This window comes from Cloeon dipterum, chromosome 2 (assembly GCF_949628265.1).
Source record: "Cloeon dipterum chromosome 2, ieCloDipt1.1, whole genome shotgun sequence".
Classification (NCBI taxonomy): domain Eukaryota; kingdom Metazoa; phylum Arthropoda; class Insecta; order Ephemeroptera; family Baetidae; genus Cloeon; species Cloeon dipterum.
In genome coordinates this window covers 25,744,025-25,767,488 of record NC_088787.1, presented here as the reverse complement: position 1 = coordinate 25,767,488, position 23,464 = coordinate 25,744,025, and the positions used below count along the sequence as shown (strand labels likewise).

The 23,464-nt window shown below is 40.5% G+C and overlaps 3 protein-coding genes across 3 annotated transcripts; 1 reads left to right on the top strand and 2 right to left on the bottom strand.

The window, feature by feature from the left end:
• Positions 1-2,469: 2,469 nt before the first annotated feature.
• On the bottom strand, positions 2,470-10,450 carry LOC135937750 (adipokinetic hormone/corazonin-related peptide receptor variant I-like). Its single transcript, XM_065480962.1, has 7 exons — positions 10,281-10,450; positions 7,759-8,080; positions 7,606-7,693; positions 6,773-7,000; positions 5,547-5,748; positions 3,417-3,543; positions 2,470-3,214 (listed from the first exon to the last, which is right to left on the bottom strand). The coding sequence occupies exons 2-7, from the start codon at positions 7,911-7,913 to the stop codon at positions 2,971-2,973; spliced, it is 1,044 nt and encodes a 347-aa protein (XP_065337034.1). The 5' UTR covers positions 7,914-8,080; positions 10,281-10,450; the 3' UTR covers positions 2,470-2,970.
• Positions 10,451-11,764: 1,314 nt separating this feature from the next.
• LOC135937752 (homocysteine S-methyltransferase YbgG-like) lies at positions 11,765-20,400 on the bottom strand. The gene is made up of 6 exons (XM_065480965.1): positions 20,225-20,400; positions 18,099-18,253; positions 17,851-18,009; positions 16,890-17,158; positions 15,316-15,524; positions 11,765-12,832 (listed from the first exon to the last, which is right to left on the bottom strand). The coding sequence occupies exons 1-6, from the start codon at positions 20,383-20,385 to the stop codon at positions 12,682-12,684; spliced, it is 1,104 nt and encodes a 367-aa protein (XP_065337037.1). The 5' UTR covers positions 20,386-20,400; the 3' UTR covers positions 11,765-12,681.
• Positions 20,389-23,437, top strand: LOC135937749 (ribitol 5-phosphate transferase FKRP). Its single transcript, XM_065480961.1, has 5 exons — positions 20,389-20,826; positions 20,888-21,379; positions 21,444-21,644; positions 21,698-21,958; positions 22,548-23,437. The coding sequence occupies exons 1-5, from the start codon at positions 20,608-20,610 to the stop codon at positions 22,881-22,883; spliced, it is 1,509 nt and encodes a 502-aa protein (XP_065337033.1). The 5' UTR covers positions 20,389-20,607; the 3' UTR covers positions 22,884-23,437.
• Positions 23,438-23,464: the final 27 nt, after the last annotated feature.

Sequence of the window (23,464 nt, the reverse complement as noted above, 5' to 3'; positions counted from 1 at the left end):
ATTTATGTTTTGATCTCTTTGGCTGGCGTGCTGCAAGTTCCATTTGTTGAATATTAATCCCTCTGCGCAAACAAACTTCCCAACGCAAGTACTGTAGGCTCAACAAAGGTTTTTGTTGCGTTGATTGATTATTTTTCTGCTTCTCCCGGTATAATTATATTAAAAAAAATTAAATTTATCTTTCTGTCTCTTGAACATCAATTTTTCATCAAGCAGTGAAGGTTTCCAATAACTTTGATCATGTTAGTTAACATCATGCAAACATAAGCATGCACTAAATGATGGATTCTCATCGAATCTAAATAATTCAAGAGGTGTAGATTATTTATATTCGAACTTTGAAGCAATTAAAAACAATTTACATACTGAATAAGAATTGAAGTTGATTTGGTTTGCGTTTTGCGTCATCAATTATTATTATTACATCTTTACTCTTATTTTCAACTCCTTAGAATAATGTGAATGCGAGTTTCAATAGCTTTTATTTGTTGTTTTAAGTTCATCATTCATGAATTTAGTTGAGAATCAGAGATGAATAAACACGATGAAGCTGTATTTTTTAATTAGAAACTTCACGAACGTTCAAGTTTTTTTGCAATTAGTCAATAAACGTGCTGGAAATTGTTGTGCTAGTTAACTCTGCCATTTTTATATTTTGAAGAAAGTCTTCCATAAGGCATTAGCATCAATTGATTATTAATCTCCCTTAATGGCTGATTTATTCCTCCCCGCAGTTGCCGAATCAGAAATAACTATGCAAATTTTATCAGGCGTGCCATTACGCAATGCAAATCACATAATGTGTGCCCCTTCTATAAATTGGGACTTCCAAATTTAATTGCAAAACAGTTTACAGCGAAATGCCGGCTGCGAGAGCAGCTTTCCCTACTTCCGTCCTTCGCCCTTTCTCCACGCAGAGCGCGCAGCCTTGATCAACGCTGCGGATTTTTCGTCCCAGGAAGCAGAGAGCATGGCTCAAGAAGCTGGAAAATCGTCTTCGCAAGGACAAAAGGGATAGCTGGATGCATTTTTTGTATTATTCACACACATGAATGCATTTTCACATTTGAATTTTTATTCCTTCCTCGCGTAATAAAAATATGCAGAGTACATATACATATATTTTAGAGCCGTGCGTGTATATTCATTCGTTCGCAACGCATACATGTTCGTATAATGCAATGAACGAGAACTACACATAAAGTACATACAATTCATTCTGCACTTATGAGAGAGTGAGCTCGTGTATGTAAATATAAATTAAGCCGTTTAAATCGGCGGAAACGTGTGCGTTGAGGTAAAAATAACTGAGAGAACATTCGGGGGGCATGGGGGAGCCGCGAGCCGTAGTATATTTTAACGGCGCTGGAGAGCAGAGAACGCATTTCTCTGCAGATTTGGAGAAGACAAAGGTGTGCTGCCCGCAAGAAAAATTTACGGCACCCCGGAGGGCCAAGAGTTTTGAAAAGGGTGTGTGCATGCAAACATTTATTACGCAGCCCGAGCAGAGCAGACACGCTGCTGCTGCGTTGTGTGCGCGGTAATATCTCTTTTGGCTGGCTGGCTGCCGGTTCATCATGTGGATTGCGAATAAAAGATGATAAAAGAGATCAACTGTTGAGGGTCGGCGAAGAGGTCGCCTGCCAGCCAGTGAGTGAGGGTCCTAATACACAGACACAGCCCGCGACGTGCATAAGTGTGCGTGTGCTATTGACCTTTTCACTCGGCGATCGGCACTCGAGCCGACATGTGACTTTGAATGTAAAAAGAGCAAGCATCAGAAAAAAACTTGAGTGTGTGCATAGGTACATTATGTAAAAATACAAAATATATTTATGCATGAAACGTGCCGGAGAGAACTTTAAAGGCCAAAGGCAGCTGTCGCTCGAACAAGATGAGCAAAAAGCAAAAAAGTAAGAGTAGCGTATCCTATCATCTCTCGTACACATCCGTCTCGCATTATTTACGACTTATTTACCAGATTGGAATATTAAACTTTGATTCCGATCAAGCGAGGGATTACTCACCGCTAGCGATTGCATCATCGACAAGCTTGCGCAACTCGTGCAAAGGTGAAAGGCCAATTACAAAAGGTGGTTTTGGCACTGGTTTATCACACCACTGGGGTCACGGAGGGAACAAGGTTTTTCTTGAAAACTTGTTTATCTGCAGCGCAGAACGCGTGCACAAACAAGCGAGTCAACAGCCTACATCGAGAGTGCAAAGGAAATTAAATTTTATTGAGTTAGCTTCGTTTTTAATCACGTGTGGCCTAATTTAAATCTGTGGTAAATGTAGAAGTGTATAATTTAGCACGTTCATCAAAGCATATTTTTCATCTCACAATATAAATTATTATTATTTATAGACTTTCTTTAATGAAATTAAAACAGTTGAGGATATTTTTAAGATCAATTGGATTTCTGAAAATCTTTTCAGATCAGATTATTATTATTATTATTTTCAGATTATTATTATTATTAAAAAAATCTCACTACAATCACGCGTTTTATCAAAACCGCAGAAGGAAAAGGAAAGTGCTTTTTTATTAATTGAACATTTTTGCACGTTCAGGGAGAGACCAAAAATCTTATTCTCGAGTGAAAATAAATGGTACCTATCTGACCAATCTTAAAATAAATTAATATTTTTAAGCAGTGGTTTGCCTTTTATGAATATTTTTAAACAAAATAAATATAAAATATATTAATTATGACTTCATGGGATATATCAAGTCATTTAAGTTTGAGGTTAGAGCATTCACGTTTTTAGAGAAAAATTGTTGTTGCCGCAAAATATGAACCCCCATCTGCAATGGCCAAAATGCTAAAATATGAGGATATTCGAAATCAATCTTGGTACTGCATAGGTCTGATTACATCCAATTTTTCCGAATTCGCTGACTAGTTTGTGGTTTGTTTTCGACAAAATTGCGGCCCACGGGGTCTGAAGCTCGAGGCACGCGCGTGTCTAGACTTGCATCATTTTCTGCGGCATTTCCGGCGTGGCCTCACTCGAATTTGGCCTTTTCAGCCTCGATATGGTAGTAATTTTGGCTGTGCTCGGGGGCGCGAGGCCCGCCGAGCTTGGTCTTTTGATGCTGAAAATTCCATACACAAGCGGGTTGAAGCTCGAGTTGGTGGCGCCGAACAGGAACAATAGCTTCTGAACCTTTTGGTCGACGGCTGATGCACCACTCCGGTCAATCCAGTACCTGTCAGCAAACAATGCATCAGCCAATTTGCCGTTGACATTTCCGCCCAAAAACAATTTTCAATTGTGAGTGAAGAGGAAGTTTTATCGCTGCTGTTTGATTAAAATTTCTGATATTCCAGATGAAATCGAAATGTGTTTGCGAGTTTGTTTATTCAATAAATCCCCATCCTCCCCGCCGGCAGCGGATTGATCGCACTCACCAGAGTAGCATGATGTTGTACGGAGTCCAGCAAACGATGAACATCGTCACGATGGCCACCGTCATTTTCAGAGTGTGGATTTTCGCTCTGTACAAGTTCGCCGAGTTGGAGCGTCGCAACTTTGAACCTGAGGGCAACAGTCACAAAAATGGTCATTTTATTTAAAGTTGCTTATTAATAGGCCTTGGTTTTTTTATTATCAGAGAATACGAACAAACTGAAATGATAAACGACAACCAGTGGATACGCATTATAATTCTTTCATTTCTCATCAATTTTGATGCTATCAAAAATCATCATTTTTTCAATTTTTTATTTTTTCCCCATCAGTTTTATAATTAAATGATCAAATTTGTGTTATACGTGCTTAATTTTTATAGTATTTATTGGCTAACGTTATGTTAAAAATTAATCCAAAAGAAATTGAAGTAAATCCAAAACCATTAAAGCTTTTAACAAGACTCTCGGGCAAACTTTTGAAGCTGCAATAAGCTCTCCAAGCTTAAAAGAACAACAGAGCCGTAGACAATAATCTTGTAAACATTAAACATTTATGATTATAGCAATAAACCACGCTATAATAGCAGCCATTGAATTCAGGCGCTGTTTTCAGTTGCTCGGGAACTACCGCCGCCGCTCTCGAGACGATAAAGGTTCCCCCGCCCGAAACAAAGCACGCGGAGAAAACAGCGTCCCAGGTAATTTAAGCTAATAAATACGTTCGTTTCCACCCTCTCACTCCCCGACGCACAACTTGATTGCTTAATTTCGAATGCACCCTCAACCTGCTGTGCACGCGCGGTGTGCCGGTTGCATACCCTCGAATTTAATTCCTCGCGAGCAGGCCAGCCGAAATCCAATTCCGGCGACCGACTCTCATTTGCTTACATCTGCAGCGGAAGGAGCGGGGAAGGAGAAGAAAAAGGCAATTACTCGGCGAGCAGGTGCAGAAAAATAGTAGGACACAACGAGTGTGGTGTGTATGTTTGTGCCTGAAAGTGAGAGGGTAAAAAGAAGTGCCGCCGCCACCACTACCACCACGGCGTGTCAGACGAACCTTTCGCTGTTTTGTTTGTTTTGCCGTCTCATTCGCACACCATTATTATCTGGCGTGCATGTGAGCTTAGGAAAATAGACTACCGAGCGAGCAGATAAGAGAAAAAGAGCGTCAGAGACAACTCACTCGCCAGCTAAAGGGAAAACGACTTTAGGCTAGATCCCTAGGCTACCATAAAGCATCCTCTCATTTGCAGTTGTGGACCGGGGTTGGTCAGAGGGCTAATAAAACCTTTGCTGTTTGTGTGTCCTTCTCGCCTGGAGCCATCATTTGATGTTTAGTACTCGAGAGTGGCTTTCCCTTGATTTATAATGGTACAATGTGTTATTGAAGTGGCTGCTATAATAGCTCAAAGTAATTATTTCTATGCATGGTTCCCTTCAACAAATGACTACTTTGAAATTCATTTTCATTTAAAATGTAGTGGTTTGATAATTCTTTTTCCCTTATTTCCCTTAAACTTAATGAATTTGATCTAAAAGAGACGTAAGATAAAATATAAGTTTAGTTGCTACGTGTGTTACCATATCATACTTTCAAGAAATACCCCTAAAACAGAGGAGGACTCCTGACAGATTTCAGGCTCTAAACTGGTCATTTGCTTAAATCCTTAGTACTTTTGAATCCACCAACAGACGATGCCACTGATAATTTGAAACTTTGATTTCAATCCTGCAAGTGTGCATTCTAGACGTGAAAATGCATATTTAGTAAAACTTGCTGAAAGAAAAATCAGTGGTGTAAATGTGAGAGAGACAACAAAGATTTTTCTTTTTTTTAAATTTCTCAACTGATCTACCACGATTTTGGTGAACTAATTAAATCAATTAACTAATTAAAACTTTCGACTGCCAAAATTCACAGTAACAGGATTGATATTTAGAGCAATAGAAACCTAAACATTGGAAATATTCGGTGACGCCACCTGTTGGTAGCTTTCATAATTATTATCGTTGACGTAAATTAAAATGGCCCATTGACTTTTCTTCCCAGTCCTGTCAGTTTAGTAAAAATTATTCAGCAAGAATTTTGACTGGCTGAGAGGTCTACTAGATCACTCGAGTGGAACATACCTGTGTCGACTACCCGCTTGCAGATCTCAAGGATGATCGCCGAGTAGCAGAAGATGATGGTGACCAGGGGCGCAATGTACATGGTGACGACACCGATCACCGAATAGACCACTTGCTGGCCGTGGGTGGGCAGCACCCGGAACGTCACGCACTGCGTGTACCACGGGTGCTCGGGATGCCGCATCTCGGAAAATACAAACACCTGCCAACAAGACGCTTCACCTCATGAGCAGTCTTTCTGGGGAAGCAAGGAAAAAGTGAAAATGATAAATCTCCCGCGGTGACATGCATGCTACGCGAAGACAGGGGGACGGCCGCGACGATGGCTGTTTGCTGCTGCTGCTTTCAGCCTCGACACGCTTTTTCCTCCGTTTATATTTTTTGCGCCGCTCTTTTGCGTTAATGGACTGGAAGCGGCCCGGCAGAAAGAGAGGTTGGAGCTCGCGATTTTCGGTGCATTTATCACCGAGGAATTTGCGCGCTCTGCTCCAGAGGAATGGAATAAATACTCGTACAATAGCGGTGGCTCTGAGGGCTTTTATTTTATTTTGACGCTTTTTGCTTTTCACTTTGGCTAAAAAGGAAGGGAGCTGAAATATTAATTTTACTATATGTTATGCAAGAATCACAAATAAAGTAAAATAAAGTTCAGCCTTCAGCATCTGCATCTGTCTCTTCTTCTTGTGACGTGAGCTAAGCTCATCAAGGTTGAATTATTGAAAGCAAACTGACGCACATTTCCCTGCGCTGCAGCTAAACGAGCTTCCTATCACACGAGTTGAGTTCTCTGAAAATGGCTTGTTATATGCGAAAAGGAAATTGCGGTAAAATATTTTTCATGTCGTTTGGCCAGATCAATAAATACATAAGGGATGCTGCTCATAGAACGCGCGTGTCAGTCGATTGGACCAGCTTGCCGCATCTCGAAGCAGCACGTCAGCTTAAATTACGAGACGACCTCCAAATTTGGGCACCTCTCCTGCAGCCTAAATAAAATTTGAGTGCAAACAAAGGAGGATTTTCGCAAGGATCTCTCGTAAACAATTCTAATTAATTTCAGGGACTTCAAAAGCGGGCTGTGCATTTATGAATTTTTCATAGCATAAGTCTCCCCAGGAGAGTAAGGGCCATGAACGAAGAAAAGCATCAAGGAAGGGGCTTAATACGGCTTTTCAACGGAGGCAAAGAGGTTTATATGTAGGCTGGTCGGAGAAGCAAAAAAGCACCTGCGGGAGGCTGAAGACGGCGCTGGCCAGCCAGGCTGTTGCGATCATGAGGCGTCCCCTGTGGTTTCCGTCGCACATCGCCAGCGGGTGCAGCACTGCGAAGTAGCGGTCCAGGCTGATGCACATGACCATGAATCCCGAGAGGAAGAGACCGAAGGTGCGGAAAAAGGACATGAGTCGGCACAGCAGGTCACCGCCTTTCCATGCCACCGTCATCGCCCAGCCGATCTAAAAAAGTGGATAAGTCAAATTAAAATTCATGACCTCTCTGGGAGTATGCTGTTTGGTTATTTTGTAGCAACGCAAAATATTTAATCGATCAAGTTTATCGTATTTATATTTAAGAAAAGAAGCAATCAAGCATGGTTTAATAAAAATGCGGCCTCAGCACAAAGCAAATTTTCGCAGCAATCTCTTTTAAAGCAAAAACGACAAGCGAGAACGCGTGTTTCCTACTTTGGACTCTTTTGTAGCATTTGGTGCACGTGAGCGATACGCTCGAAAACGGGGGCGTTTAATGCCTCAGCGATGCCATAAAAAACGGCTGAATAGAGATATTACCGCTTCCAATGCACCGGAGTGGGCAAGAAATATTTTTCACTCGGCTGCGCAATCTTAAGCTGTGTGTCGAAAGGTAATCATTATTCTTTTATGGCAGCATTGTAAAAATATCGCGGCCTGCTCACACACACACACCGGCCGGACCAACGGCGAGAGAGAGGCTGCCGGTTATTGGGGCGAGGGGGAACGGAGGCGGAAAAAGGAACCATCCATCATTAAGTCCGAGCGGAGCAGACTGCCAGTGCAAAAAGCGAGGCAGATAAATCAATTACCTCCATGGGCATCATGAGGAATGTGACCATCAAATCGGCCACAGCCAAGTGCGATAGCATCAAGTTCATGTGTCTCTTGGTCGGACTCCTGCAAGAAGAAAATCGGCGATAAAGGTGGATGGAGGGAAATCAAGCGCAGGGGGACACACGGACTTGTAAATGCTGTAGAGGACGTAGATGTTGCCAATCGCCGATATTACGAAGAGAATGGAGAAGCCAACGATTGCGACGACGTGGCCGTCGTTGAACTGCATCTCGATGGGCAGCTCCGAGGGCCGTTCCTCCCAAGGCATTCCCGGCGCCTCCATCTCTCCCTTTTGCTATATCTCTGCCACTGCACCGCCAAGGCCTAGATGCTGTCGTTGCAGGCTCCAGCCAGCATTTCCACCAAGCAATAAGCCGCCGAGACTATTATTGCTTGTCGGCTCGTTTCTCCTCGTCGATGGCCCGCTTGTTATTAGAATGGCTCCTGGAACTGCCAAAAGTCAAATTACAAATCATCGTACCGTGGTGAAATGCTCTTTTGTGGAAGTTTCATGTCAGCAGAAGCGAAAAATCAATGATTATTCAATATTAATACATGTCAATTGGAGCGGTTACCCTGGATGGCAAATTTTCATTATTTAATCATTTTTGGTTGTAAGCTCCCAATAATCCTCACTCAGTAACAATTCAAATCGGACCCGTCGGGTTTACAATTATTGGCTATATATTAATATTTTTACTGTTCATATGGAAATAATTACTGCCAAAGAATAACATCAATTGAAATAACATGAGCAAAGGCAAAATGTATACAAACAAATGAGTTGTTTTAGTAATCTGAATAAAAATTGATCAATTTGCCTCTTTTTCCGTTGGTATCCTCGTTAAAAATATATGGATTGTCATTGATATTTTGGAAAATCGAACATTCTCATCAGTCGGACTATAAATAAACTGACAACCACACCCTTCTCCATTTCTCTATTCAAGCAGAGATCGAGCCATCATCAATGGGGATTCGAGCAGCAAAGACGAGGCAGACAGTCAATTTGCTTTGGGTTGACATGCGAAACTAAACCTCCTCATCAGAGCGGACCGCAGCCGAAGCAACAGAACAACAAGCACGCGCCTAATGCGTTTTTAGCAAAAGTGGTCCAAATTAGACCTTGCTCAGTCTCAGTTGTGCTGCCTTCGTTAATCTCGCTGTCTACGAACTCCGCATTTCTCCCCCCAGGGGACTTTTTGTTGTCGAGGGACTTTGTCGTCGTTGTCAGACTTGCCAGAAAATTCTTTTATTTGTGTGAAAACAACCATAAAAAGTGGAACTCTCATAATAAATAAGAGGCTGATATCGGCGCATTGAGTTGCTCGAACTTTTGACCCATAAAATTATCGCGCTGCTAGAATCAGGGACATTGGGGAAAAACTGTGAGACGTGCATGGACAATATGATTCGACTAATGCACTGCTTAGGTACAAACATATCTAGATCAAACACACACACACATACGATCCGATAATTTTTTGTCGCTAAATGTAAGCAACTCTCACCAGCAATCTAATTCAAGTTTCCTCCCTGAGGACGAATAATGAAATTCTGTGAAGCCTCCCAGAGATTTTTTGTCTCACAGATTGCTGGCGAATTTTCCAATTTGCCGCCTCGGGTAAAGTGTAAGCCGAGCCCTCTTGAGACTAAAACAGCACTTCTTGCTTGCTTTGCCAATAACGCGATATTTCAGAGGCATGTACGCGTTCAAGAACAGGTGACGAAAGATCTTAAAAAGCAAAAATGGATTTTTTTTCGGTTCAATCGAGTACAATTGTTACTTAGCTTATACTAAAATCTAAGAAAGTAAATTCCATGGGAAACTAGCATATAGATGATCGATACATAAAAAAATCAAGTTTTTTTAACATAGATGGAAACTTGTCATACCTTAAATAGTGCTAAAATATAAAAACATCATTTAAAGAAAGAAAGAACACTATTCAGATATTGCTTATAAACAGCCAACTTTCCCGGTTTATAAAGTCAAAGAAAAATATTGCGCCATCAGCGTTTGTTTTCATTTCTCAATCAGTCTCATCATGGGTGGTCTAGAAAATCAACAAGGACAAAAAACACCTCCCAGTATCATGTTGCTGCGCCTCTCCAAAACCCTTGTACTGTTTCACAAGCCCCGAATTGTAATGCTCCACTCGAGTAAATTGAGAAATCCATTTGTGCAAGAACGACCCACGCGCGTAATTCCTTCTGCGAAATTCAAGAGCGCTAGCATGCCGCAGACAGGTGGCTTAAAACAAATTCCTTGCATAGAGCACTAAATTTCCGCAGGTGATCCTGAGCAAATCGGTTTGTGCCCGAGGAACACGTCAACCAGCAGCAGCAACAACAACAACAACCAAGCTAAGCGATATTCCGCGTTAAGCCGAGCTGCAGGCAGCAGATTTAAAAAGGCGCACAAACAACGCACACGCGGTGCCAACTCCAAGGGCATTAATTTGCTCAAATGGAGTGTCAAAGCGCTCGCGAGACAACTAATCGAGCAAGAGAGCATTTGATCCCGAAACCATTTCGCTCGCTCGCATGTATTCGTGCAATTCTACATACAGAGTGGGTGCGCAGGGAGAGGAGTACTGCAGTGACAGCAGTGTGTGTGACCATCCATTCCATCTGTGGACCAACTCACCTCGCTCGCTCGCCCGCAATTATCGCGGCTGCAAATAATCCCGACGTGTGAATAGTGGTGTTTAATATTCCAGCGGTGCACCAACACTAACAATAATTCACGCTGTTATGATGATGCATGCCTGCGACGGACTCGGCCGGGATCAAAGATGATAATGTGTGTGCGATGACGAGATGCTGCCTGCGACCACCGAGTAAAAGTCCCGCGCGCCGCCACGTGATGCCCGCGTGGACCGCGGTGGTCACTCAGTCTCTCCGTGCGGTCTTTTTAATGCGCTCAGAGTCCAAGCCTTTTTTATTTATACTCACTCACGTTGGCTGAGCAAAAAACTTGTTTTCGTCGAAAATTTGCGAGGAAATATAATAAAAAAGAGGCTTGTGGCCAAAATGAATCGTTGAATCGGAATAAAGGGTGGCAAAAATACGACAAATAAAGGAGTGTCAAACTTTTGTTTCTTGATTACTTTCTAGCTAGCTAATAACAAGAGCAGGGCGCTTTGAAATTCTGCTCTGAAAAGGAGATGATTTAGAGCCTTTCTCTCTGATGACGGCAACTTTTAATAAGACTTCTTTATAGGAGCAAGGCCAGCGGTGAACAAAGCAAAGGGGTTTGCTTTCTTTGGCAATTGACATAATTTTAAATTCTCCATTCCTACTGTGTGGATAGCGTCTCCGTCTTCGATGCCAATTGCCTCATTTCGCTTTCATGAATTGTCTGTCGCTTCCCACGCAGAAAAAGTTGAAAAGTGCGGTAAAGTGTAGGGAGATGCCGAGAGCACTCAAGTTGCGAATCATTTTTCTGTATTCAAATGTAAACCTGTGTAAGTAATGGAAAGCTTCTAGCAATGGGAAGAAAAAAATTACGGCGCATTGGTTATTTAATAATTTAATTATTTTTGAATTCCCTATTGGCTATGTAAAGGCAGCAGCTACAAATTTGTTTTTTGATGAGGATTCTCAATTAAATTGATCTTTGAAATCGTAAAAACTATACATTTCTTAGAAAATTTAAATTTTTTTAACTCTGAGCATTATAAAATCCATTATATATCATAAATAATTATGTATCCTTCAAATTATGTCTTATAGATGTTCATTATTAACAGTTATTAAATGAAATACATATAAATCAGTGCTCTTAATTTATATATTTGCTTCAAGCAATTGACTTCAAATAATTATTTTTATGAAGATTTTTAAGAGGTATTGTAATATAAAATAATGAATTAAAGCGCAATTTTCCTTAAACTTTATTACTTTTTTTCTTTCAAAATATCCAAAGGAATTACACAAGGTAAGGGACGGATTTATTGTGCGATAGAAATTTTCTTCCTTCTCAGCGTAAGACACTCTTATAATTTTCTAGTGTTGCGTTCACGTGATGTGAAGCAAAGATATGCAACACTGTTAACACCTTTGTAGAGCAGGTAGTCTATATGCTCCTTCCCTCCGGTTTGCATTTTAAAAATGAAAGTCTCAAAACTCTTTACGTTTCTTTTCTCAAAATTTATTTTCATCAGATACATTCCAGCTGCGAGAAAAACTACCGGCGTACAAGAACACTATTCGTGCAACTTTCACACAAGATAATAATTGCCATTTCCCATTCCGAGAAAGTTGCTAGGAAGTTCGGAATTCAAGATTGGCGGTGTCACAAGATTTCTTTTTTCACTTTGCGAGTTCAAACCAACAAAACTTTCTCCCGGTCCCCGCTCGCATTTTTCTCTCGAGTGTGCGGGCAGGCGAGAGAAAGATGCGTTCCTCCTTCTTCTGCAGGGACTATTCCTTTTGCAAAGATAACATTCTTAAATTACGGAGAAGCTGTTTAAAGTTCTTCCCCTTGGCCAAGAGGAGGGAGGAAAGTTTTTAAGTGTGTGTACTCACTCGTCTGAATAAAAAACCAGTTAGGTGCAGCGACGGAGCAGGCGAAGATCACCGCTCAATATATTAGCATGCATCACAAAGATAAAGACAGGGAGAATAGGATAAGGCCACGTTTTGCGCGCAGTTTCTAAGACACGACTATTCTAGAGTTGCGAAAATGTGTTGGTTTCACACTTTGTAGATATCTAGAGCTAAAAAGAAATGGAAATAAAATAAATAGGTCTACAACAGTAATTTTTATTTAACAGAAAAAGGTGGTTTTAACGCGTTTTTTCAACATTAAATTACAACAAAAGTTAAATGTATGCTTCTCCAAACTAAAATAATATTACTTGTTAAGATTTAAGTATTGACATCTTAAACTATAAATCGAGCGTCTTATTTACTAATTTCTATTGCAAAGTATCAACCCTGTAAGGAATCACACGCATTTGAAGCATAAAAATATTTTAATATTTGATGCACATAGATCCTCCCCGATTCCGCCCACGACCGCTGGTGCCGCGCTGAAAGTGAGTTCACGGATCCGCTGCTGAGATTTTTCCGACTTGCGACAATATTTCTTCAATGTCCCTCGGGTAGGTGCGACAGCAGCCTCCTACAAATCGAGTTCCCAGGGGCAGCCACTCCTGCACAAATTGTGACACTTTCTCCCCGTTCTCCTGCCAGCTGAAACAATAATGAATTGAGCCATTGGCGCGCCCAGAGCTGTGCATGCCATTTCAGCTGAAAATTCCATCCGCCGCTCTCTTTCTCATTAACAAGGCTTGTTTTTGCTGGGCTGCGTGCGTGTGTAACAAAATCCGCACTGCTCGCGTCGGCAGCAGGCGCGTGGAATTAACAATTTTCCTCTCTGCACCCTCGCACAAAAATGCGAGAGAGCGAAAGCGAGTGTAGTGTGCGATATAGCCCATTTAAAATATAGGCCCTTCGCAGTGAGAACTTTCTTAATTTTCCTTTTATGTGATGGAAATGTCGCGAGTGGAATAATATTGCGTGCGCCCATTTTATCAGGGGATATATATTTTGGTTTCATTTTGCTCGTTTTGCTCCCTTGCTTCTTTTCCGCCGCCATTTGCACTTCACGCAGCACGGCAAACTTTGCAACGGACCTCTTACGCGTCGACCGTTTTAAAACGTTTTAGATATATGTTGAATAATAATGCTCTTTGTATTTGTCCAACAGAGCGAGATGCGTGGGCGGACACGTAACAAAATCGCCTCAAAGTGAATATAGTAGGATTTACGGAAAAATTTTCTTTGTCACTTTAAACCATATATTATTCATCACTGTATATTTGAACTGACGCCTTATTAAAATCGGCTTAGCCCTCAGTGAAAAGGGATGTTACTGTTTTTGCAGTTGGAACCATTTTAATTCAATAGAGTTTTTTAGACTCATTAACGATGCTGAACTCCCGTGTCCGGTTTGCAGATATTTTCAGGAAAAGTGAAAATAACGTTGCAGTAAAAAAGAGAGCCAACAGAGAACGTTTGAGTTATGAAATTGTCAAAAACAAACCGAGATAAAGCCAAATTTTCCTCTTATAATCCCAAAATGCAAAATATAATATACAATTTTCGCGCCAGTAAGAAAATAATATAACAGTGCGAAAATATTTCTTCATTTAACGAAAAATTAGTGTTGACCAAATTGTTCTTTAAAATGTAGAAACTGTTCAAAAAAATTGTTTTTCTTAACTTAAACAGCTCACTGGATTCTTCAAATATTTTCCGGAGCGTACCAAATTATGAATGAGGTGGTTGCATTCAGCATTTGAAATATATGTTGTGGCTGCTCTTTGTTGATGGCAGCACGTTCAACACGCGCGCTTGCAATTCCGACTGGTGACCAAGACTGGCAAGAGAGTCATTTGGTTTGCAGGGCGTGCTACGCGAGGCCTGAGAGGTCGCTCGGCTGCTCAAAGATGAAACGAAATTATCATTACCATCACTCGAGGGAAACAAAAAGTCCGGGAAGTCTCTTTGGTACCTCGTATCGCCGTGAGACACTCTGGTTGTGTTAAATTTTCGCGCCGACTGCATTCTAACGTAATTTGACTGTCTGCATGCACTGCCACACACGTGTGTATCGTTTCCTTCTCTGCTTTCCCACTTTTTTCCAAGAGAGAGAATAAGAGGGATGCCACGCTTGGCGGGAGCTGGGGGGACGCATTGCTCCTGATTCCAGAAGAATATATAGCGGGATTAGGGGCTGTTTTTCCTCCTTTTTCAGTCCGCGAACTTTTCTTTTGTCAATGCGCATATATTGGACAAAAATCCGCAGTATTTGTTTTGCTTTGGGGAAAGGCGAACCGGGAGCAGAGAGTGAGGAAGATATATATTCTATTCTCATCTTTAAATAATACACAGGCTTTAGGATGTGAAAAATAGTCTTATTTTTGGCTCTATATATAAACTCTTTTCCATTGCGATAATGCTTGAAAAACCAATAGCGCACCAAGATCATGTAATCAATAATTTATTTTTCATTCTAAATATAAAAAATAAGCAGGAAACATGAAAAAAATTGCAAGAATAATAGCATCAAAATAAATTTAAATTTATACAAATTTGCAAAATAAGGCATTCTAAGAAACACAAAACATTTTCATATGAAAGGAATATATTATGGAAAATTTCATTTGCTCTGTCAAACAACGCAATTTGAACGAAACGCAATAATACGGTGATAAAATTACTGTGCTATTAACACAAAAAGAAAGCACTGCTTATCGTTCTTTGTCAACAACGTCAACAAATGCAGTCCGGGCTACTTTTTTATTGTTCAAAATGAAATTTTGTAGATGAAAAATGTTGGTTCAAACTCTTAAAAGCAAAAAGCCAAGAATTCAGGCTTTACTCAACATCAATATTTTCAAAATCCCCAGTTAAGGCAGCACAAGAACTTTCAACAGACTCAAATTTCACAAGGATCGTGCTACAGTGAAGCATGCCATTTTAGCTTTCCCTCTGGCGGTTTCGCCGAAAGAAATCCGTCATCGCGACATAAATTTTTGGCCAAATAAAATTACTCAACGTTCTCCTAGCAATTAGTTTAAATTACAAAAGAGCACGCTCTCGCTTTATAATTAAAACGACGAGGCCGGGGCTTCAAGCATAATGAAAAATGGACAAATTAAACTGCTCACCCTTTTCCAGCGATGTACTGCTCTCCGCTGTTGGGGTAGGCAACCAGAGGTATGCTGGAATTAGCTTCTTTAATTGATTTCAGCAGGGATGAAACGTAAGCAGGATGCACACAGTTCACGCCGATTGCTTCCAGCTGCGCACAGGCAATTTGCCAGCACTCGGCTGCTGCATCTTTAATTAAGGTGCCTTCAGATATTCTTTCGCCGTCCTGTCGAGCAACGTGAAATGAAAGCAATTAAAGCTTAATTAAGATTTGATTCACCGCCTTGTTTCGCGAGCTGCCAGCTACGCGCTAGGCAATCTTTGTACCATATAACACAATTAACCGTCAATGCACAGTGAGCCCGTATTGAAGTGAGTTACATTAAATTTACGATTACAAACAATGGAATGCAACGGAATGCTCTCGCGTCCAGTGTCTACTTGAAAAAGGAATGCCATTGTAATTTGGTATGTAGGGCAATCAGCAGTTAATACAGGGAAATCACACGCATAATTTGTGGGAGCGGGATGAAAATTAGATGTTGCTTTCATGGTAGAGCTCTGGAGAATTGGATGGAAAAAATCGCTTTTGATAAATAATTAGACTTGTCCTCTTTGTTTGAAGTTAATATATTTATTTTTCTCAACGTGTTTCAGCTCCAACTGGCACTCTGTTCATGAGATTATACATTTCTATTTAAAAAAGCACTGTCACGTTATATGACTGTAAATTTAATTGCTAATTTAAAAAAAAAATGAAATGGATATTGCACTTTATTATATTTTAATAAGTTAATTGTTGAAACACGTACTGCATAAGAAAAAATAAATATAATTTTCTATCCAATAATCATGGGTTAGGTTCTCAGGTACAAATTCTACCAACGAGGACAAGTCCGAATATTTCTCCATCATCAGCAATGCCTTCCTCTACGAGTTAAAAATTCAAATCAACTTATTTCAAACTAAATATTTATAGTTTTACAATATAAAAGATCAGGTGTATGAATTGAAAAATTTAACAAAAACAATAAAATATTAAGAGAAACACCAAAATTCATTTCTAAAAAGCTGCGTCTTCCAGCCGACGACAGTTGAGTTGAGACGTGACGTCTTGCCTTTTTGGAAAAGTGCGAAAGTTGTGTGACAGATTGCGACGCACGAGAGCGCGAGCAAATCCGCACTGAGAGCTGCAAGCCGGCGTCGACATACCACTTTTGCGGTCAACGCGTTCTCCTCCTAGGGTCAATCAACCCTGCAGACAAGTGTCACCAAACCTCAAAAACATTTGACACCCTTCTAATATTTAGCACCAGTGAATTCAATAGTTCCCTTACTTAGATTTCTTATTCTCAATTCTTTCAATTATGTAATTATTTCTATAACATTTGTTTTTCAGTAACAAAAATTTAATGTTGAAGTATTTAACTGGATTTTAAATTTTACTACTCCATGTGGATATCAAATTTCGCAAAAAACCTATAACATTCTGTTAATTTTCTTTTGGCCATATATAGGTATCTATTAATTTGAATCGATGATTTCCCAACACATTCCGTTTCAAGCTTAGAATGAAAAAATATTTCCTTACCTTGCATGAGAAAGAAAGCCAAAACCGGAGATGAGGAAACTCCTCTTTGAGAAGGTGCGAAACAGCTCGCGCCTCCAGCAGGGAAGGGATCGTCTCGACCGCCAACACTTTGAGCCCGGCCTCGTCGAGGGCTTGAATTCTGGGTCGGTGCCAGTCGATCAACTGCTCCAGGGTCAGCTGCATCCCTTCATAGCCAAAGTACTCGGAGCCGTCGTGCAGGCAGGCTCCGTACGGACCCACCGATCCCAAGATCGGGATGTCAGCGGGCGCTGCGACACGAATACAAATGATGATTATGTTTTATGGCCTATTATTATTACTGCAAAGCGACACGCGGTGATTTAGTCGCGGATTATGCAGCCTCGCTTTAGGTCATAGGTTAAACGCGCGTGACAATTCCCCGATGTGGTGGCTCGCTCGCACAAGGAAATGGAGGCCACGCGATTTTTTCTCGATTTTATTTCAACGCCTTCTATTAAAGACGAGAGAGAACAATAGCTTTTACTCTGCAGTAAATATAATTAAGAAAAAATGTTCTTATCCAAGGTCACAGCACCCTCTACTCCCTCGAAAAATAACAACAATATTGCAATGCAGAGCAATTCATATATAGATAAAATTATTGAAAGCAATATGTTACATATAATTTTGATTTCACAAGCATAATTATATATATGCTTGTTAGAATTTTCCTCGTACACAAACATATTTATATTACCATGTGAGTTCAAACAAGTCATTTCAATTTTTTACTGAAAACTTTATCAAGCAAAAAAGTATGAATTGTCAAGGACCCAGGGTCACCAAAATATGTTCATTGTTTTTAATTAAAAATTAAGGGTCAGAGGTTCAAAAATTATCAAGCAAAACCATTTTCTTTTTCAGTGATATTACCAAATAACAGCAATGAATTTAGTCGCCCAATGTACCACTTTGAAAATGATTTGTGTGGCCAATTTACCTGCGTCATTCTCTTCTTTGTATTTCTGAACAGCAGTTTGTGCCAACTGGACAGACTTCTTGATGAGTTCGAGACTTTCCACCTCACTCAGGCCTAAGTGCTCTACAAATCCACCGACCGATGCTTGATAGCTGTTTGTGCGAATCAGTTGAGCGCCAGCTGAGAACAAAACACAAAGTGCAAAACTTTGTTGGCCACAAAGCGCAATGAAAACCGCACGCAGCAGTTAAGCGTGTTTCACCGCTGACCTTTCAAAAAGTCCAAGTGCACCTTCATGACCAAATCTGCGTGGGTGGACAGCATCCTGGCGCTCCAAAGAGGGTCTTCATCCACACACGAACCCAAATAGCTGGCTAATTGCGTCCCAAAGCCGCCGTCAATCACAGTGGGCTTCATGTTTGACCTTTAATCGACTCAAGCCTAAATTAAACTTCTTTTTTGATATGAAAATTGCTTCAATTTCAAATAAAAAAAATCCGTAGTAAAGCAATAAATCGTTTCCATAATTATTTTGATTTGCTCACTATTAATTGTGATTTATAATTTAATGGATTCGAATTTTGATTCAATCAAGAAATGTTTTTGTTACGTATATACCAAAAACTTTGAATACTTTGATAACTTAAAAACAAAACGGCTTGCGGGATAAAGGTGGCCAAATTTTCACTGATAAATTTTATTTCAGCCTCTTCATTTTAATCTTCATGTGTGCAGCGAAATAGTCAACCTGCTTAGCCTTGATGCCGAGCTGGTTGCATAATAATATTGTCGTATTATTAACAACACTCGGCGACTACTACATTGAAATTTTAGTGAATTTATTTCCCGATCTATTTGAATTTATACTTGAATATTCCCCACTCATTGTTTATTTGCAACTCAAAATTAGTCAGCAGAAGATCCTGAAATGCCATCAGACATGAATAAATTGTTTGTGATCGTGATCACGTCAACCCAAATAATTGAACAGCAAAGTTTCAATTTTAGAGCGAGAGTTTGTTTTTAATCTCCCACAGACCCACTTTATTACTGTTCTTAAGGTTTATCTACATTAAATTCTTTGGCTGGCGGCAGGTAGGCAAGTGCGTCCACGGCTAACTCCGCCGTGTTATTTCTAAGCTGGCCGCCGGCAGCCGGAGCTAGCTGTTTGTCGCTCATTTAGCTAGCAGCCGCCAGCCGTGGCTTAGATTTGGTCGGCCGATACCATGTCAGTGCATTGTTTAGTGTAAAAACACTTTGGTAATGATAATTTGTTTTCAAAGCATAACATTGATTAAAAAATTCTACAGCTTCCAAAGATTAATTAAGAATAATGATGTCTAACTGTCGTCACACAGCCCAATGCGCTGCAACCACATGGGTGGAATTTGAGCTCCATTATTTGCCGACCAGAAACCAGATAAAGAAATTGCAAAAAAGCCACTAAAGCCTTTTTTAATTAATTTAAATTGATGCACAAGCTTGGCAACTCAATCAACCAAACACGAATTATTCTACTATTTATGGTAGAATAATGCATGTTCGAAAAATCTAAAGCAGGGATAGGCCGAGAGCACTCCTTTTATGCTGATTAGATGCGATTCAGAATCATATTGGGAAAACCGCAATTTCTTAAGAATGTTTCCAAGACTTTACGGCCATTATTGAAGTTATTAAAAAAATCTGCCAGAAAAAATAAAATAAATTATAATTCAATACTGCGGTAGTATAATCTTGGTAAATATATCATAAATATTCCAAACAAGATTATTATGTATTTTTCCTTTTTAAACTTCTTAACAATTTTATTGGTCTAGTCTTATTCCATAAATTTCATATTGGGTCAATTAGGGATTTTTGCCTTTTTTTGCCAATTTTCGTTAAAAGATAAATTATGGAAAAAATGGAAAATGATAACAGACCGGTGCAACTACAGGCTGCTCGAGGCGCTGAGAAAATAATTATTTTCTTAAGTGGAAAAAACTTGAATTCCAAAAGTTTGTTGCATTTAAAAAATCTAGACTATCGTCCAGAAGGCATTGGAAGGTGTGTAATATCATACCTAAAAAGCATACAATATCGTAGTATGATGGACGTTAATGTTTGAAAAAGCAGATAAAAAGCCCACGGCGTAGTCACGCGCTTGCTATATGTATCAAGATTGCAGACGCAAATATCATAATGGTGCAACAGTGCAAAAGTGTAAGGGCAAGCACAAAAAACTATTGCACACAATGCGACACCATTTAATAATAGCACAAAAGCACACTTAAAAATATAATGCCACACTGCGGAAACGTCTTTCAATTTACAACTTAATTACGATATGATTCCGCGAGAAAATAGCACCAATATCATTATAGATTATTCGAGAGTTAGTAACAAAGAGACTCACCACGATCTGCCGATGTGTTTTTGTGAAATCAAACTTGAAAGTTGAGATGAGGTGGCGAACAAAACCAGAAGGCAGTAACAATAATCATTCCCATGCAGGCTTTTAGAGGGGGGTGTGGTCGGTATTCGCAGTCGCCAGGCAGGCAGGCAGGCAGGCAGCATGCACCAGGCACTAGGCACTAGGCAGCCGCATGAACGAAACTCGCGCGCTTGCCGGCGGCGGCGTTTCGGCAATCATCTGTGGCCGTCGCAACCCCTGCCGACCAACCCAGGCAGCTGAGCACAACAAAACCTGCCCTTGGGCCGGTTTGCATCCACATTTTCGGCGTCGACAAGGCCAAATTCGTTGACATGGACGAGGAGAGGAGCCGACCCTGAATCACAATGCGATTTCGAGTGACAAAGGTGGCCCTGGTCGTCTTGAACCTGCTGCTTTTCTACAACATTTACAGGCTCGTTTCGCCCCTAAACTCGTCGGCCAGCAAGGTCGCCGAACAGAAGCCAATACCCTCTCCTGTGCACCACACGGTCACCCTGATTTTCCGGCAATTCGAGCCTTTTGACAACGACCTCGTTAAAAGTGTTGATAGTTTTCTGTCGCAGGTAAAAGTGACTTTTTCTGTGAACCTCTATCAATTACATAATTTTGTTGTTTGTTTTTTAGATCCAGCCCCCTCCAAACGTCCTGGTGGTGAGCGACGCCCCTGTGTACCCGCCCTTGCGCTTTCCTGCTGAAACCCCGATCCAAAGTCTGCGCCAAATCGCCCTAAACATCAACCTTAATTCGTCCTTTGAGGAGAGAAACCCCTTGGCCTATGTCAAGACAAAATTCGTCCTGTTTCTCCCTGACTCGGTCCGACTGCCCTCACAGGACTTCCTGCAGGGCTTGCTTGACGAGGCTGAGAAAGAAGACAAGTACACCCTGGCAGTGCCTTTAGAGGGCTACTCAGAGGCACCGCTGTGCTTGAGTCAGGAGTTCAACGTCAAGGAGTGGACCGTTCACCTGAAGAAAGCTGAGCATGGTGCCTTGTGTGATTCTGTGCTGGGCAAGCACGCCCTTCTGCTCAGAACCGAGACCTTGAGAAAACTTCCCGATCCCTTCATGCGGCCTTTCCCAGAAATTTTCTTTCTCCAGATGTCCATTAGAGGAGAAAAAGTAATTTTATCATCAGTGATATTATTTGCTGATAATATGACGGTTAATTTGATTTTTATTGAAGGTTAGACTGGTGAAAGAAAAAGCTTTCCCAGATGGCCGAGTTCTTTACAACACTGGCCATCTGCAGTGGAAAGCAGAGAGCGCCGACAACAAGAGGCGGATAAAGGCATTTAAAGAGCTAGGAATCAAAAAGGTCATCAGGGAAAATGGAAAGGTTGAGTGGTATGGCTGCAGCAAGAAGAGTCAAAGGTGCTTTGGAACGGTAATCAGTGCACTGGTGAAAACCATCACATATTAAATTTTTTTAATTCTTAGGTGGTCGATGACACTCCTGAATACTTGATGTCTGGTCGTTGGACTCCTCCATGCTGCTTGGAGGCCCTGAGAAAGACCGCTAGGCATGTGTTTTCAGCCCTGGAGGAGGCCGGCGTCAGGTACTGGCTAGAAGGGGGCAGTTTGCTCGGTGCTATGCGACACAACGACATTATCCCTTGGGATTACGACGTGGACATTGGCATCTATGAAGATGACATCTCGAGGTCTACTTGGCTGACACGGGCATCCACCAGAGCAGTGGTAAACATCATACACCCATCTTTTGAACTTTAAACCAGAGAAATATTTATTTTCAAAGAGGGTTAACGACTGTATTTTAATACTACTGCTGATTTCTACTTTTTTGCCTATTTCTATTGATTTCTTATTCTTACGCCAAAAACAAATCATTTTCATAGTCCACATAGTCAATTATTTTAGTTTTTAAAATTTATTATTTTTTGTCAACAGTCATTTAAATATTCTTCAGCTTATAACATTGCATTTGTTGATTGGCTTTAGACTGGACTGACACGAAAATTATTCTAACAGAAGGATGATACAACGTTATACTCTCAATTTATTAATTATTTAACTTCCTAAAATCATCTTTCCTAGCATAAGTTACAGTATTACCTGTCAAATTAATGGAAAGTTCATCAAAAGTTGATTGAGGAATTTTTAAAAAAAAATCCATTATTTTGCCTTTTTTAATTATTTTAACCTTTTCTCTAACAATGACCGTTTTAATACATGCTCTGCAGCTAAAGTACTGATTTTAATTTAAAATATTGACACAGAAATGCTTGATATGAAATTAAAGTAAATGAAAATCCCAAAATAATTTTAGGTGGATGATAAAGGCTTCCTGTGGGAGAAAGCTCAGCCTTCGGAGGGTGCGTTCTTCCGGGTGCACTACAGTCAGTCTAACAGACTGCACGTGGACATCTTCCCTTTCCGCTCGACCCCGGACGGCAAGATGACTAAGGACTTCTGGTTCCCAACCCACCCGCAAGACTGCGAGTTTCCCGAGCACTTCCTGCACCCGATCTCATCCATCAGCTTTGCAGGTAGGAAGGTTTCAGCGCCAAACAACGTGCGTGACTTCTTGGAACTCAAATTCGGAAAGGGTGCCATCGAAAACCCCCAGTATCCGAACCCGCATTTAATGAAGTTGAACGAATGAGTAGACTGAATCTCCAATCCAATGAGTAAATTTATGCTCTCTCGACTTGAAAACAACGCAATATGTACCTTTTAAAAAGTGCTTCGGCTAGATCACCCTTAGCTTTTGAAAATAACTACGATTATGTACTCTCACTGGAAGATATTAGTAACAAGGCTCCGCAGCCATATTAATTACTAGGAAGGATTATATTTCTTCACTAAAAAATTTAGTAATCTATAGATGAAAAAAAGACATTTGTTGCCATTTTTGTGCCATATATTATGAGGAATATATACCCAACCCTGCCATATTTTTCAGCAGCTAAGTATTTCGATTTTTAAATATTAAAAATCTGTGATTATTTGTTTGTACATAAGTGACTTGTGTATAAAATAATGACTTGTGATAGCTCACTGGAGGCAAGAACTCACACTTGTTTGCTAATTAGCATGAAAGTATCAGATATTTAACCCAGGCATAATAACAGATTCATCAAGTAAACCTCTCGTTCTTGTAAAAGTTTTTAAGTCTTCAAAAAATAAAAATTGTAATTGAAGCATTTACCAATATAAGTTGCACACAGACTTTGATTACCACTT